Source organism: Coenobita brevimanus, chromosome 91 (assembly GCF_032717465.1).
Source record: "Coenobita brevimanus isolate Jiangsu-jjx chromosome 91, ASM3271746v2, whole genome shotgun sequence".
NCBI lineage: Eukaryota > Metazoa > Arthropoda > Malacostraca > Decapoda > Coenobitidae > Coenobita > Coenobita brevimanus.
In genome coordinates, this window is record NC_137044.1 from 15,026,731 (window position 1) to 15,044,554 (window position 17,824).

Here is a 17,824-nt window from a genome sequence, read left to right on the forward strand (position 1 = left end):
CTCTCTCTCTCTCTCTCAGTATCATAAGACATTTCCATCATCGAGTAAGAGATGACCTTTGGATAATACTTTTACGTGCATCTGTTCATCTTACTTGGCCTTCCTGAGGAGAGAGAGAGAGAGAGAGAGAGAGAGAGAGAGAGAGAGAGAGAGAGAGAGAGAGAGAGAGAGAGAGAGAGAGAGAGAGAGAGAGAGAGAGAGAGAGAGAGAGAGAGAGGAAGACGAAGAAGAGCACGAAAAGAGAGAAATAGTGTTGAGCGTAACCTTTTGGGGAACTGTTGTGTGAATATAAGGGCTTCTTTTAACCAGCTGCGAATGAAATGCCAAGGAATACAAAAATCAAACTCAGAAAACCAACTATGATTCTGTGATTACACCCTGCAAAAGTTTTCGAAGGCTTGAGTGTTGAATGGATGGACGTGTGCGAGTTATCTTCGTTCTCCCCTCTTAAATAATTCTCTCTCTCTCTCTCTCTCTTTTTCTGTGTGTGTGTGTGTGTGTGTGTGTGTGTGTGTGTGTGTGTGTGTGTGTGTGTGTGTAACCCCATAAATTATTATATAAGGTGTGGATAAATATTGGTTTCCACGTTTTTTGTTTATCGGATTTTGCCCCGTATAATTATAGTGCTAGATGATGATGATGATGATAATGATGATGATAATGATGATGATGAGGAGGAGGAGGAGGAGCAGCAGCGGGAGGATAACGATGGCGATGATGATGATTATTTGAATATGACATTGGCGATGACGATGATGATGATGACGATAGCCGAGATTTCGATGTTCATTATGCTTTTAAGGATATAAAAGGGGAATGGGGGAAATGCACTTCCAAATTGCTCTCTTAATGACTGTTTGAGATTGGCCGAATTATTGATGGAAATGGTTATTGCTGTTTCTCCTCCCCTCACTGGCAGAGAGAGAGAGAGAGAGAGAGAGAGAGAGAGAGAGAAGGGGCATCGAAACAATACATTTTCATTGTTTTCATTCTTTTGCTAGCACAGTTAAACTTAATGGGTATATATTTGTATTCGTGATTATTTCCTGACACAAACATACCGTCTCTCTCTCTCTCTCTCTCTCTCTCTCTCTCTCTCTCTCTCTCCAATGTTATATTAGTTGTGATTATACTGGCATGTATTGCGTTATCAATGTTGTGGAGGTGCTCGTAACTTTCATATTGCGAGTTGCGTGCACCGTTTGTTTTGCGTGTGCGTGAAGGTAATTAAAGCGGGCCTGTTTATATCTGATTAGCATTTGAGTGTGGTATAATTGTAATGCGAGTGTGTGTATGTATGTATATGTGGAGGGAGGGGAGAGGGAAGTGTGTGTGTGTGTGTGTGTGTGTGTGTGTGTGTGAACTGCATATGTAGTAATCTTACTTTGTTGGTGTTTGCTTAAGCCACAGACTTTCTCCTTTAACTGTATTATAACAATAATAGCCTTGCATAGAATTATTACCCTTTTCTGTAGCAGGAGTTCCAAAATAGGTTTTCGTAATTTCTGTCGATTTTTAAAGATTTTTTTTTTTTTTTTTCGATATTGTGTGTTGAGTTTTGGTAATACTGTATATAATATCGCTAACTTCACCTGACCCAAACCGAACCTAACCAATCCGAACATAACCCTATCTGACCTATCCCAATCTGATCTAACGTAACCGGATCCAGACCAGCTAAACTCACTCTAAAGTAACGCAATCGAACCTAACCCGGCCCGGCCTAACCCGACTTAACCCAGGTTAACACAACCCAGCGGTGCCCAGCCTAACCTAGACAATTCCAGCCCAACACAGTCCAACTTAACCCAACCCAACACAGCCCAACCAAACCCAAACCAACCAAAATAAATTCATTCCAACCTAAACTAAACCAAACAAACCTAACCTGCCGTAACCTAGCCTTACTTTACCTGTCCTAACCTAACCCTAACCTAACGTATCCTAACCTAACCTGTTCTATCCTATCCTGTCCTATCCTATCGTATCGTATCGTATCCTATCCTAACCAAACTAAGCCTGGTGCGTAGGGCCTCGTCCGTACTTATATGCTAAACAATTCAGCGTTCGTCAGCGAGGCCGGCGATATGCAAATGAGGTGCATTATAGAGATTACCCTCCCACCCTTTTTTTGCTTCTGAAAATAATGCCTGGCGATGCTTTTAGATAGATTCGCCGCTGGTGTAAATCATGCTAGTTTTCCGATATGTCTGTATTTCCCCAGTGGGTTTGAAATGGAGAATAGGTGTGGGTGTGGGTGTGGGTGGGTAGCTGGGTGAGTGTGGCTGTCCGTGCAGGGGTGGGGGTGGGGGAGGATGTGTGGGTGGGGATGTGTGGGTGGGTGTGGATGGGTGGGTTTCGTTTTGGGTGTGAGTGTGGGTGTGGTGGTATGTGGAGCTTGATAGAGTGGAGAAAATTAGTAGCTGACATTCCCACCAATTTTAACTGTGCACAGAAAAAGAGGCAGTTAAAAAATCCCCGAATAAATAGTTGCAGATAGTTACACGAAAAAATAATAAAAGTAGTCAAAATAGGGGTAGCAGAGAGTAGGAGATCAATTAGACAGTAGGGAAAATAGCAGACAGCATAGAAGTATTGAGAATAGAAACAGACTAGACAGATCCAAGCAGAAAGTTAGGAAGGGGGGAGGACAAGCAGACAGAAAAAATAGAAGCAGACAGTAGTGGCAGTAATCAGTATAGGAGCAGAGAGTAGACAAATCCTAGTAGGAAGTAAGAGGAAGGGGGGTAAGGGGTCACATTGTCAAGCCAGCGACTCCTGCCTCGTGATTACACCCAGACAAAGGCCCGGGTGAATGTAGCTGCTTCTCTTTCATTTACCAGGTAGAAAAGAGGGCCATTGTCTAACGTAGGGCCAGAACGGAGGACGAGAGAGTAGTAGTGGATGGGGGCTAGAGGAGGAAAAGGGGAGTTGGATGGAAGGTGAAGGGGGAAGGGGAGTTTTTCAGGGTTAAGAGTGCTAGATGTGGGATTTTTAAAGGGGTAAGAGGGTGTTGCTATATGGGGGGATTTTAAAGGGATAAGAGTGTATTATTATATGGGGGATTTTTAAGGAGAGAGTTTGTTGTTATATGGGGGACTTTTTGTGGGTAGGACTTATTAGTTGGATTTTTATGGGGGTAAGAGTGTGTTATTATATGGGGGGATTATTAAGGTGGTAGAGTGTGTTGGTATATGGGAAAATTTTAATGCATTAGACTGTTATACGGGAAGAGGTAAGAGTGTGTTTAATATTCTCTTACTTGTCCTATAATTTCCATCTCCCCACATTGGCTGTTGAGTTGTAACAATAGATTAACACCAGAATATGATACCAGTCACGAAGAACTGCATGTAACAATAGATTAACACCAGAATATACCAGTCACGAAGAACTGCATGGAGAGGGGGGGTGTAACTAGTAAAAATCAAGCAAGTAAAATTCAGTAAAAGTGACGGTTTAGCAATCGCACACACAAAAATTAAAATGTTCATAAAATAAAAATAATAAAGGTTAACAAATAAAACCAAGGAAAGTCGCCAGTACTGATAGGCAGCAGGTCTTGATAGTTTTGCACTAATAAAAAAAAAATAAGCTGATTTAATAATATATAAATAAAATGAAATAAACAAGCTGACACTCATATGCAGGAGAACGTGCTGATTTTGCAGTGACACTAAAATTAGAAAAGGTAAAAGCACACCTATAATAATAAAGAATTCACTACATAAAAAGAAATAAAAAATAATAATAGATATAACATAAAGCAAGGGAATCCAGCAGTAATAGGGCAGGAGAACGTGACGATTTTGCAATAACATGAAAATTAGAATTGATGGGTTGGGACAGCGCGATAGTGTGAGTGACAGCCCGGCCAGATACGACCCGGCCCTGACTGACGGCACCAGGCCAAGGCGTGGGACGGGCCAAGGCGAAGCTGACGGCGGAAAGGCTTCAGGGGGCGTTGAGGCTTGGCATTGACGGGAGGATGGGGTAAAAAAAAGTTTAGGTGAGGGACAAAGTTGATGGAGGGGCAAGGCATCGGAAACGTGCAGAGCAAGGCGTAGTAGACGTGGGGAGCAATATTTATGGCGATACGGCAATTGGGGGCAATGATTATTGGCGCTGATGGGGGTCACAGAAAAATATGGTGCGGGAAAGGGGGCCCTGGTGTATACACGAGAGACGAGAAAACGTATAAATAAATAAAGAAATGGGAGGTGAGGCAGCGTGATGTATAAGACCGACAGAATTGGAATAAAAAAAAAGTATATATAATGTATGTGTGGTAGAGGGAGGGAGCTAGAGCTTGTTATGTAGAATATCTGAGGTAAGAATTCAGAGTGTTGATGGTTGGAGAGAAGAAATATAGTCAGGGGAAACGACCTACAGGACTTACGAAAACAAAAGCATACGATTCTTAGCGTTACTGAGTTGGATTCGAAGCACAGACATGTAATTATGGGAGCTGATGGATTGACAAAAAAAAAAAAAAATGAGGGGAAAGTAAAGTCTACGTACTTGAGAGAGAGAGAGAGAGAGAGAGAGAGAGAGAGAGAGAGAGAGAGAGAGAGAGAGAGAGAGAGAGAGAGAGAGAGAAATATTGACGTCCGCATAATCCTGAAAATGGGCATCGATTTCCACATGTTTGTTAACCCATCTGTGGGGCCACGGATTGCCGGGCAGAATGACAACTGCGACTGGAGCTGACACTCATCTGACACTGGGGGAACTGACACTCATCTGACACTGAGGGAACTGATACACACACACACACACACACACACACACACACACACACACACACACACACACACACACACACACACACACACACACACACACACACACAAGGACCATTGAGTCATACTTATACCATTGAAATCAGGGTGTAAAGATAACTAAATAAATGAATAATAAGGGGCTGCTGACTCACACATTATTTTTAAGCTGACGGGCTGACTCTCTCCCTCGCCCTCCAGGTTGACAGCAGCGCAGGTGTAGAGTCCAGCCGCCTCTCTCTTGATATCCTGGAGTACAAGGGACTGGTTTTGCACGAGTATCCCCCTGTTGACTCTAGGCTCCACTGGCCCGCCCTGGGGAGGCAAAGAAAATGGGGATAGAAGGAGTTTTGTCTTGTATTTATTTATATTTTATTGGTGCCAGTCGACTACAAGTGTGTCGTTAAGGTAGTTTTTTCTAAGTCTCAGGTTTCCCCTAGAATATGACCTGCAACCGTCGATGTTATGTCCAGGTCCCCAAGTGCAATGAGTGAATAAGGACGATTGGTAAACGAAAATAAGAGAGAGAGAGAGAGAGAGAGAGAGAGAGAGAGAGAGAGAGAGAGACAGACAGACAGACAGACAGACAGACAGAGACAGACAGACAGACAGACAGAAGGTGCGGGTGGGGTGGGGGATGAAGGCCAGTTATGGAGTTACGGCCCCGTACAGACAACACCCAAGTTACGGCACCTCCACTTCACGGTTTTACGGCTAAACGAACGAACAGCGAGCGTAGGGGAGCGTTGGGGCGTAGGAAGGGGGACGTAGGGGGTAGGTAGTGAGGAGGAGGAAGTAGGATGTGTGGATAGGGTGTAATGAGGGAGGAATAGAGGTGTGCGGGGGGAAATAGGTGGTTTGGCTAGGGGATGGGGAGGAAGGAGTGGGAGTAAGGAGAGGGATTAGGGGTAGGGAGGGTAGGGGAGAGTAGGAGTGCAGGGAGGGGGCGTAGGGGAGTCAGGAGGGACCGTCGGGAGGTTAGGGAAAGGAATATTTAAGGGAAGGGGTGAGAGAGAGCCGTAGGTGGGGGGAGTAGGGGGGCTAGAGGGAGAGGACGTGGAAAGGTAACGTAAAGGAAGTAAATGTAGCGGGGTAGGGTCATACTATGTTGGTGAGGGGATGTAGATAGATCAGGAGTAGGGGAGGGGGGCCTAGGGATGGGTAGGCAGGTTGGGATGGAAGGAGGGAGCTTTGTGGAGGGAGTAGAGAAAGTGGGAGAGAGATAATGGGGATAGAGAGAACAGGAGGAAGAAGGGGGAGCGAGGGCAAAAGCATAGGTGGAAGGGGAGGTAGGAAGTGTAGACAAATTAGGAGAGACTGTGGGGTGTAGATAGGTTGAAGATGTGGAATAAGAAAGGGGAAGGGGAATTTGGAGAGGGGAGGAGGATTGAGAGGGGGAGATGGGAATGGGGAGTGGTGGAGGGGAATGGGGAGATGGAGGAAGAGGAATGGGGAGAGAAAGTAGTGAATGGGGAGGGAGGAGAAGCAAGAGGAATGGAAAGCGAATGTGTAGAGGGAAGAGGAATGAGGGGAGGGAATGGAATCGTGAGAGAGGGGGGAAGGGGGATGTGTAGGAGGGGAGGTGAATGGGGAGAGGGTAAAGGGGAATTAGGAGAAAATGGAATGTAGACTAGAGCTCCCTGAGGAACATAAACCAAATGAAATAAGCAGGATGGCCTTGTAAAAGTTGGGGTTTACGATGAGGAGTGTGATTGTCTCTCCGTTTTGCCACAGTCCTCCATCTACCTGCTCCTCTCTCACTCAGGCACAGGAATTGCTGAGAATAAGGGAAGAAAGTGTCTAAATAAAAGGAAATACTGCTGGTAATAAGGAACGTAGCAGTGAATATAAATTAGTAGGAAATGTCAGACGATCATCGATGTAGAAAAAAAATAAGCTATAAAGATTTGAAACTTGTGAAAATAAGACAGAATCACTGAAAATACAGGAGAAAAAATCAGAAAATCAAAGGAGTTAAACTTCTAAATAGCCGACCTGAAAATTGTGACAGTTTTAACAATTTCTGGTGCCCCAGCTGTATGATATCGTCCATAGCAGTATAATAATTCAGATTAGGCAATTTATAGCAAGGGGTCAAGCCCAGAAAATTATGGAAAAACTAAAAAATAAATTCTAAAAATTATAGGGAGATACCACACACCTCAATATTAAAAGAGGAGAAAAGTTGAAAAATCGATATGAAAAAAGGGGAAAAGTTGAAAAATCGAGGTGAAAAGAGGCGAGAAAAGAGGGAAAGTTGCAAAATCGAGGCAAAAAAGGTGAAGGCAATAAAATGGGCGTGTGTGGAGGAGGGCAAGCGAGTCTCATATCAGGGACCTTAACCCTCCAGTTTACGGCGGGAATCATTACGTGAGGCTGATACGGCGGCCTCGTTACCTAGTGCAGTGGCGGGAAAATAGGCCGACCCGGAATGCTGATATCGCCAGACGGAGTGGGAGTGGAGAGGGAGTAAGATTTGGAGTGGGACTGGGGGTGGTCTTGGAGTGGCGTAAGATTTGTGACTCAAGTGGGATTAGGACCTGGGATTGGGGTTGAGAGAGAGAGAGAGAGAGAGAGAGAGAGAGAGAGAGAGAGAGAGAGAGACCATGTTGGGAGATGTAGACAGTGGGAGTGAAGAGTGACCTAGTTGGAGGGGAGATGGAGTTAGGGATGACTTGGAGTTGTGACTTGAGGCTCTGATGGGAATAAGGGTAAAAATCAGAAGTCGGGACGTGGGATTTGGGATTGCTGTGGGAGTCAGGGTGGGACTGAGGGCAAGACCAGGGATTGAGATGTGTAGGTAAGTGGTGTGATTTTGGTTTGCGGGGGTGAGCGGGGTGGGGTAGGACCTGTGAGTGGCCTGGAGTGGGGTAAAGTTGACATGAAGTGACGCTGATACGGGTGCCTCATTAAATAGTTAACAGAGGGCAAAGTATGGCGGACCGACATGTTCTTATCGTGGCCTTGCGATACAGCGGGATTGGGGCTGGGGGACAAAACCTGGGATTGGGACTTTAGGACTGAGTTGAGAGGTGAGAGTATAACCAGATCGGGAGTGAGGATTGGAGTGAAAGTGGAGTAATAGCTAATGGAGTAATAGCCTGGAGTGAGAGTTTGGGAAAGAGTAGATATAAGCGCCAGGAATAGGACTGAGCAAGGGCTGAGAATGGGGCTGGACTGCGAGTGAAGGTTAGGGTAGAAGTGGAGTGACAACTGGGACTGGAGTGAGAATGAGTGCTGGAGTAGGAAGGAGTGCTGGGTATGAGAGTGGGATTGGGATTTGGGAGTGAGTTGAAGTCCCCTTACATAAGGAAACCTAAGGCTTTAACGGGAGGGTAACCTAAAGTTTCAGTGGGGAAGTCAAAACGCAAATGGGGCTTTAAGAGAACTACAGGCTGACTCACATTATGGTACCATAAGACCTGCTGGACGTCAGGGTTTGCGTTGATGTGACACTCGAAGTACACATCGTCTCCTTCCTTGATGCTCTCCGGGTCCAGGTTGCTGCCCATCTGCAGGGTGACGACCGGTTTGTCTGTAGGGAGAGAGAGAGAGTTGGAGTAGTGAGTTTGAGAGAGAGAGAGAGAGAGAGAGAGAGAGAGAGAGAGAGAGAGAGAGAGAGAGAGAGAGAGAGAGAGAGAATCTCAAAGCAACCTGTTTTCCTCTCAGCCAACGATTTGATAAACATAATGGATTTAGTTCTTACAGTCTTTCAGCATAGGGTTGTGTGTGTGTGTGTGTGTGTGTGTGTGTGTGTGTGTGTGTGTGTGTGTGTGTGTGTGTGTGTGTGTGTGTTTAGGCCAAAACTGCACTGGATGTTCCAAGCGTAGCCTCACAAGTCATGCAATATGGATGTTAATGTTTTTAGATATTTCTTTTTAATCTCGACGTTACCTTCGCCTTTTTTTCGTTTTCTCCTTTTCTTTTTTTCTTGTAGGGTCATTGAATTGCATGGAAAACTTATAACTTTTAAGTCCCTTGAAAAAGTCACTCCTACATCCATTAAATTTTTACAACACTTTCATTTGCGCGTTGTCATTTCCTACTTAATTTTTTTTATACGACTTCCTATTTGAAAGGCTTGACAGTTCTCGATATCGAATGGCGGGAGAGAGAGAGAGAGAGAAAGAGAGAGAGAGAGAGAGAGAGAGAGAGAGAGAGAGAGAGAGAGAGAGATTGTTTTCTCTCTGGAGGATCACTATTGGCTTGTCTGTGAGGAAGGGATGATGAGGGGGGGGGAGGAGTGAGGGTGATGGTGGGGTGGACGAAGAAATGTAAGGACAATTATTATTCCTTCTTCCTTTTACCATTTTGTCCTTTTTTCCTTGTTTGCCTTCTAATTTTCCCCTTCTGTTTCTCTCTCTATCTCTCTTTTCCTGTCCTTCGTATCATTTTATCGTCTTATTTTATCGCTTTCCTGTCTCATTCTCCTCTAGTCGTCCGTAGCCCAGTGTATCTTCCTTCCATTCGTCCTTCCACCATTCGTTCCCAGATTTTCCCTCTCATTCATCTCCCTCCTCTCTTTTCGTCTCATCCTTCCACCCCATTCCCTCAATTCTTCCTTCATTTGCCCATTACCTAATGTACCCTGCTTCCTTCCATCTTTCCTTCATTCCTTGACAGTCTTCGTCCTTAGAATTTCTTTCTTTACTCTTTTCGTCTCTTTCCTCCACCTCATTTTCTTCTTTTCCTTCTTGATTCATTTACTTCTGTTCCTTCATCTCACATCCTCACCTCTTCCTTCATTTCATCAATAACCTAGTGTTTCCTGCCTCCTTCCTTCCTTGCACCATTTCCTTCTTCACGTCTTTTCCATCTCCTTCATTTCTTCCTTCTCTCGTTTCTTCCCGATGACCTCCCTTCTTCTTCCTCCTCTACTTCCACCATTCGTCCATAACTTAGTGTCCCCCTCCTTTCTTGCCTTCTTTCTCCTCCTGTCTTTCTTGTTACTTTTCCTTCTCATCTTCTTTCATTCTTCTTTCATTCCTTATTTTTTCCCTCTTCTCTTTTTTCCCTTTCACTCTTTCCTCTCTCTTCTCATGCATTTCCATAAACCAGCATTCCTTTCTCTCTTTCATTCTTTCTCCTGTCTTTCATGTCTCTACTCGTTTCATCCCATTTCCTCCTCCTCCTCCTCCTCCTCCTCACTCTACACTTCTCTTTTATTCTTTTCGTATTGTTTCATTGTCTTGCTTCTTGCTCCAGTATTCATCCTTCCCTCCTTCCTCCCATCCGTCCTTCCTTCCTTTCCTCCTTCCCTCCATCTTTCTCACCTTTGTTCCATCCATCCATCCTTCCTTCCTTCCTCTCCTTCTTCCCTCCTTCTTTCTCACCTTCCTTCCTTCCTTCCTTCCTTCTGTCGTTCCTTTCTTCCATCCTTCATCCATTTCTTCTCAGTGTTTCCATTCACACTTTCTTTTTAGTCTTCGTCTTATATATCTTTTTCGCCCCATCCTCCCTCCTTACCTCTTCCCCCTTTTTCCTTTCACACATTACTCCTAGAATTCTTCCTCCTCTCTTTTCTTGTGTCATCTTGTCTCCTTCCGTCTCATTCTCTCCTTCTCTCCTCCATTCGCCAATAATTCAGTAGTCTCTATCTTGGTTTCATTTTTTTTCGCCTTTTCCCCATCATTCTCTCTCTCTCTCTCTCTCTCTCTCTCTCTCTCTCTCTCTCTCTCTCTCTCTCTCTCTCTCTCTCCAGTCATTTACATTTACCCAGAAACCAGTGTGCCTTCTTTCTTTCTTTCTTTCTTTCGTGCTCGCTTTTCTCTTATTGACTTTAAAAGCACTTTCTCTTTCTTTTCGCCTCTTTCATCACGCCCCCTCTTGTCGCCTTATTCTCTCTCCTCTCTTCCACCATCCGTCCTTAATCCAATATTCCTTGCTGCATTTCTCTCGTTCCTTCTTTACGTTTCATCGTAGGTGCCTTCGTTTTTCTTTTTTTTAGTCCTTCAGATCTCTTCTTTCCACCTCATTCTTTCGACTCTCTTCTTCTATTTGTCCTTTTTAATTCATTAGCTAGTGTTTCTTCCTTCCTTCCTTTCTTCCTTCCTTCCTTCCTTCCTTCCTTCCTTCCTTCCTTCCTTCCTTCCTTCCTTCCTTCCTTCATTCCTTCCTTTACGTATTCCCTCTAAAAACCGTTCTTCCTTTTCGCCCGTCGTTTTTCTCCTCCTCTCTTCGCCTTGTTCTCTCATTTTGTCCGCCATTCCTTGTCATATGTCCTTTACAAAGAAGTCCTTCCCGTCTTTCATTCCTTCTTTCTTCACTTATGCCATCTAAAAACAACATTCTATCTTTTCGTCCATCTCATCTCTCCTCCTTTCTCTCCCTCCTCCTCGTCTTTTGCCTCATTCTTTTCTCCTCCTCTTCCTTCATTCGTCCTGTTCACCGATAAGCCAGTATTCCTTCTTGTCTCTATTTACTTATTCCCTATAGGACAATCCCTCTTTCTTTTTTCCTCACTCTCGTCTCCCCTCCTCTTCCTCATTGTCTTTCCGCCTCATTCTCTCCTTTCGTCCGCCATGTATAGTAATTTGTCCATTTCATAGTATTCCTTCGTTTTTATTTACTTCTTCTATAAACCTCTCTCTCTGTTCATTCCTTTCATCTCCTCCTCCTCCTCCTCCTCCTCCTCCTCCTCCTCTTCCTCCTCCTCCTCCTCCTTCTCCTCCTCCTCGTCTTTCCGCCTCATTCTGTCTCCTCTCGTCTGCCATTCGTCTCCAGCCGTCCATAACGCCGTGTTCCCTCCCTTTTCCCCCCGCCTGCCCAATCATCCCTCCAGTTTTTCTTCCTCTTTCGCACAATCCCTCAAACATGTCGCATCTGCACGGGCGGCTGGAGTTGGACGTCCATATCAGAATTTTTCCTGATTTCATATTCATGTATTCTTGAATTTCAGAGATTCTTGAATATTTCCTTTTTTCCCCATTTTTCTTCCTATGATTTTGTCTCCCTCTGTAAAATTGTGTGTGTGTGTGTGTGTGTGTGTGTGTGTGTGTGTGTGTGTGTGTGTGTGTGTGTGTGTCTCTCTCTCTCTCTCTCTCTCTCTCTCTCTCTCTTCTCGTCTATGCATTTGTATTTGGAGTCTGATCACTGGCAATTCAAGCGCAGACCTCAAAGAAGAGATGCGGAGACCGTCTTTGTCGATACTCCTATGTCTACAAAGCTGAGTATTTAAAATGATAATATTTGTTGAACCATTTTTATTACTTTCTTTGTTTCGACTGTCTCTTGCGTAACGAGTAGGTAATATTTTAGGTCGCGTTTTTCGATCTATCTGTCTGTACTTTTGGCCACGTCATTCTGTCAGTCTGTCTGCCTGCTTGTCTGTGAGTCTGCATGTTTGTCTCCTCAGTCTCTAGCTTTTAAGACTGAAGGGTTGGTAGACGTTGGCCATAGGTAGGTCAGGGTAGAGTAATATGGTCGTAGGTCAGAGGTCACTAGAATGAAAAACAGTCTCCCTCAGCATTCCGTTAGCGCCAGTCTCTGAACTCATCTCCACACCCTTTTTCCCCAACACCCTTCCCGAATCATCTATACAGCCTACTTCCAAATAAGTTTATACGTAGAGCCCCTGGTGTCATTTGTTGCTTCTCACCTTCTCCCAACACTCTTCACTTCTCCATCAGACCAAATCCATTTTTCGTCAACCCTTTTCCTCAGTCATATATACAACTTACTCTCAAGAAAGTTTATAAGAATGTCCCCAAGTGTCTAAGTTACTCTCCCCTGTTTCCCCTCCCCCCCCCTCCCTTCTCGACTCCTAACCCCTTCATCAACCTGCTAGAGTCAGTTTGTTTTCATCTGACGGAACTGGGCCTCTCCTACAACTCGAATAGGAAGTCGTGATTGCTTGTAATTTGATGAGCCTTATTTGTAAGACAGGGATGAGTCGTCTTGGTTACATTTCAGATCAGCCCTCCAGTCTGACAACACTTGGCCATCAACTGAGCTGAAAGGAGCTTGCGGAGCCTGGCCAGATGAAAACCGACTATGTATAACCTCCCCCTCTTCCCCCTACCGTCACCACCCTCCTCACTTCCCCTCCCCGAGCACTTTTCCCCCCTCCCCCTCCTCCTCCCCCTTCCCCTCAGTCGGAATGTCAATAACACAAAGTTTTAACTGGAACTAACCTTTTTGGGAGAAACATGACTGCCACCTCGAGAGAGAGGGAGATAGTGTTCAGTTTTAACAAGTTTATTCTGATTTCTTTTTATTCTTGCTACCTTCAGACTATTTTGTTAAATTTAGAGGAGATCTTGTAGTGAAAAGATTAATGAATTATATATCTTACCTCTAATTTGAAGACTCCTGCCTAAAATGAATAAGTAGTCTGTTGATGATGATGATGATGATGATAATGATGATTTTTGAGTTAGGACGGCCCTGTGGAGCCATATGAGGAATATGCTGTAAAAATCTGTAGTTATTATTTTCCTGTTTAGTACTTGCTTGCGTGTGTGTGTGTGTGTGTGTGTGTGTGTGTGTGTGTGTGTGTGTGTTATGAGTATTTGTACGTGTGTGCGTGCGCTTACTATCACTAACAGCATAATCGTTACAGAGCGACTGGCAACTGCAAGCATTTCTAAAAACTCTATTCCTTTCCTGCCGTGGCAATCGCGAAAGTGGCACCGTAATGGGAGGCGGCGCGGAAGGGGAGGGGGAAAGCCGGGCAAAATTATACTGATGTCTTAAGCAATAATACCCGGAGGAGGAATGTGTTTCGCGGGGCCTTTTCTCCTCCTGAGGGCGTGATTCTGCTGACGGAGGGCCGGGGAATGGGGCCACAACTAGGTGCAATAAAACAGTGCAGAAGAAAGCGAAAACAGACGAAGGGAAATGGGGAGGGGAAAGTGTGTATCCTTTTTCTTCTCTAAAGCTCGCTACAAGAGGACGAGAAGAAATAAGAGGGAAATTGTTGCTTTGAGGGTATGGATTTTTCTCCTTCGTAGGACTTGATGCTACTGACGAAGAATTTTAACTGGGGTTGCAACTGGATGTAATAAAAGTTGATGCTGAGAACACAGGGCCAGTGAAGGAAGGAAATTTCTTTACTGAGACGATCTGTGAGAGAAAAAGGTGTATGACAGGGGTTTTTCTTCTCCTAAAGGCTTGAGTAATGACGAAAATCTTTGAATGGGGCTACAACTGGATGAAATAGAACAGAAGCAGACACATGCGAAAGGGAACAAGGGACCGAAAAATATGTAAGATCTTTTCCGCTAAGGCTTCGTAGAAGAGGACGGGAAGAAATAGAAGAAAGGAAACTGTGACTGTGAAGGTAGGGCTTTTACTCCTAAAGGCTTGATTCTACTGACGAAGAACCTTGAGTGAGGCCACAAACAGACGCGATAAGGCTAGGTAAAAGAGGACGGAAAGAAATCGAGGAAAGGGAATTGTTGCTGTGACTGTCAGGAAGAGGAAAACATGTACGGTAGTTTGTCTTTTTTTTTTTTTCTTGGGCATTTTTCTTGACGGCTTTATTGACGAGGGATTTTTGAGTGAGGGTGAGGCCCCTACTAGATGTGATAAAACTGCCCAGTTAATAGGGAGATGAGGAAGAAAGGGATTTATTGCTGTAACGATATGGCATTTGCTCTTAATGGCTTGATCTAGATATTCTTATGCAGAGAACAGGAAAATGAAATCTAGGGGCCGAAAATGTGTAAAGCTTTTTCTCCTCGCAAGGGAATGGGGCCACAGATGCATGTGTATACTGTATTAAGACTAGAGACGAAAATGATGAGACGAAGGGAAATAGGGATAAAAAAGGTATGACTTTCTCTCCTCCTAGGGGCTTAATTAATGAGGAAGAACATTTGACTGGTCCCCGTCTGAACTCGATAAAACAGGGGAAAGGCAGCAAATGAAGAAATCTAAGACATCTCGCCCTGTCATGTTTTACTTTCTCAAGTTTCCCACCTTTCTTCATCCCCTGTCATCCCCCTCGTATCCTCACCCCCTGTCGTTCCCCTTTCACTCTCACCTCCTCCTGTTCCCCTTCTATCTTCACCGCCTTTCGTTCCCCGTCTATCCTCACCCCCTATCGTTACACTCCTGCTCTCACCCCTATCTTTACCCTCCTGTCCTCACCCCTATCGTTCCCCTCATGTCCTCACCCCTATCGTTCCCCTCATGTCCTCACCCCTATCGTTCCCCTCCTATCCTCACCCCAGTCATCTCCCCTCCCGTTTTCATTCCATCTCCATCCTCCCTCCATCTCTCGCCACTCCACCATCACTACAGCTCTCCTCGTCTCCCCCAGGCTATCGAGGACTGAAAACTTCGAGGGGATACCGCTCCCTTCATCCCCTGAGAAGCACTTCGAGGGGATGCCGCCCCCTGTCCCCTGGGAAGCGGCCACCGTATCATTCAGCATTCTAGGTAAAGTGCAATGGAGTTTTTCGTTCACTGGGATTTTTGGATCTGTTAGTAATTGTTGTTTTAAGTTTCCCACTAATAACGTGACAGTATCAATAAACCTACTTCATCATCATCATCATCATCATCATCACCTTGACCCTTTACTCCACCTCAGTCCAAGGTAGGACAAAAAGTGATGATGGTGATGAAGATGATGATGATGAAGATGATGATGATGGTGATGTTGTTGTTGATGATGATGATGATGATGATGGTGATGATGATGCTGGTGATGATGATGGTGGTGATGATGATGATGATGATGGTGATGATGATGATGATGATGATGATGATGATGAGCTATTTCCTTTGATGTTGTCCCTTATTAGTGGGAAGTCAGGATGGGGTGATGGAAGGAAATTTGGATGTCTGATGTAAGGTATGTGCAGGAAAATATAGCAGGTATTTAATTCTGGATGTTGTATTTTTCCTTTTACGTTTTTTCAGGTCAATTTCCTCATTTTTATTATTTCCATACTGTTTTCGTTGTCATTGTTTTTATCTTTGCTTTTAGGCTGTTATTATTATCATTATTATTATTATTATTATTATTATTATTATTATTATTATTGCGATGGTTTGGGCATATGGAGAGAATGGATAATGAGCGATTGGTGAAAAAGATAACTTGATCTGATGTGAGAGGTGTAAGGCTGAGAGGAAGACCACGAATAGGATGGATGGACAGTGTGAAGAGAGCGCTGGATGCGAGAGGGATGTCTGTTGAGTAAGGAAGAGTGGCTGTGCGTGACAGAAATAAATGGAGAGAAATTGTGAATGAATAAGTGATGACGCAGCCCTGAGGGGATATTCTCCCGCATTTGGTCTGATCAGCTAGTCAGGTCAGGTGCGGGTAAGGGGATGGGTCTGTTATGTGGCAGGGGTAAACCAGTTCTGCTGTCGGGCCCTGCTGCGGATGTCACTGATTGCATTGCGCAGTTGACCCTTGTGCGGTGTGGTGCGGTGAGGATCCGTCCGTTCTCCCCTTTGGGGCTAAGATGCGAATGAATGTGTTTGAATGGATGAGTAAATGGGGAGTGTGTCGTCCTGTCTCGGCTACCTCCCTTTCCTTGGGGGAAGCAGCCTAGGTATATAGATAGATAGATAGATTATTATTATTATTATTATTATTATTATCATTATTATTATTATTATTATTATTATAAATGATCATTACCATAATTGTTCCTTATTAGTTATATATTTGTTGTCACCTATTCGTTTCTGTTTGTCATTTTTTTTGTTATAAATGCTTTTTGTTGGTATAGTTTCATACTGTGGTAGGTGGACGATAAGGAAGAGTTTATTTACAAGGTTATGGATAGATAGATAGGTAGACACAGATAGATAGGGAGACAAGTGGGTAGATAGTAATATATTGATGTTTATAGATAGATAGGTAGATAGATAGACAGACAGGCAGGGATAGATAGGGAGACAGTTGGTATATGGAAATACACTGATGGTCGCATACCCCTTCCTTTGATATGAGGGCCACAGACGATTTTATTGAACCTAAAATAGCATAAACCGTCTCTTCTATCTCTTCCTCTGCTATGGATGCAAGACGATATTTAGTTCAGCTTGACAACAGAGGATTTTATTTAACTGAGGGAAAGCCCATGAGTCAGGGGGATTTAGCTTAACTCCCCTCAGCTAAATGTGAAGCTAAATTACACCGTGAAGGAAAAACGTGGATCTAAATGAATAACTTAACTAAATTTTTACATGGCCTGAGTGGTGGATGAATAGTTTAGGAAGAGAGTTAATCTTGTAGCTGTTTTTCTTTTGTTTTTATGTTTTAGGTGGTTAATAGTTGATAGCCTGTCACTCCAGGGAAGGGGTGGGTTAGAGAGAGAGAGAGAGAGAGAGAGAGAGAGAGAGAGAGAGAGAGAGAGAGAGAGAGAAGTGAAATAGCCACAAGGAAAAAGATAAACCAGAGAATAAATAACTTCATCGAACCCAGAATGATTGAAATGTGCCTTGCTGTTTCCTCACTCAGAAGCACAACAGATTTTAGCAGAGTGTATATATATCCAAGTTTGTATTCTATTTAATCTCAGTATTCGCTCCCCTTTCACTCTTTGGAAAAACAACACAGAATTTTATTGTATTTTGATAGAGTTTATTTTCCTCTCAGTCGGATAATGTGTTTTCGATTTTGTTCACAAAAATAATAGTTCGCAAAACGTTACACTCCCGGCTGTGGCAATGGAGAGTGTTACATGAATTCTTTTTTATTTTTTTATGTAGTAATATAATAATAATAATAATAATAAAAGAGTTTGTGAAGAGAGGGTACTGTCCATTGTTTGGGGAAGAAGGAAATTATGGAAAGCAGGAGACAGTGTTGGCAAAGGATCGACAGATGTTTATTTTATATTTTTATTTTCACCTTTTTTTGGGTAAGGTGGATATCTCGAACTGTAGGAGTTTGTTATAGGCTCTGCATCCTTTCTGTGGAACTTTTTCGTGACCAGCACCATTGTCTAGTGTTAAGTTCGTGTTGTAGGTCAGGAGTGAAGGAGACATTGCAATTTTAGGCCCAGTTAGCGTGGACAGAGTATAGTTGAGCTTCCCAGAGTCATTATTATGGAGCGTGGGTGAAGAAAAAATGTGAT

At 43.9% G+C, this 17,824-nt stretch overlaps 1 protein-coding gene across 1 annotated transcript in view; it reads right to left on the bottom strand.

The window, feature by feature from the left end:
• The window catches only part of LOC145411973 (uncharacterized), a 458,683-nt gene that overhangs the window by 38,108 nt on the left and 402,751 nt on the right, over positions 1-17,824 (bottom strand). Inside the window, exons 8-9 of the mRNA XM_080281944.1 lie at positions 8,186-8,316; positions 4,937-5,096 (exon numbers count right to left, since the gene is read on the bottom strand). Of these exons, the coding sequence (XP_080138070.1) occupies positions 4,937-5,096; positions 8,186-8,316 (291 nt within the window). The remainder of the gene's footprint in view (positions 1-4,936; positions 5,097-8,185; positions 8,317-17,824) is intronic.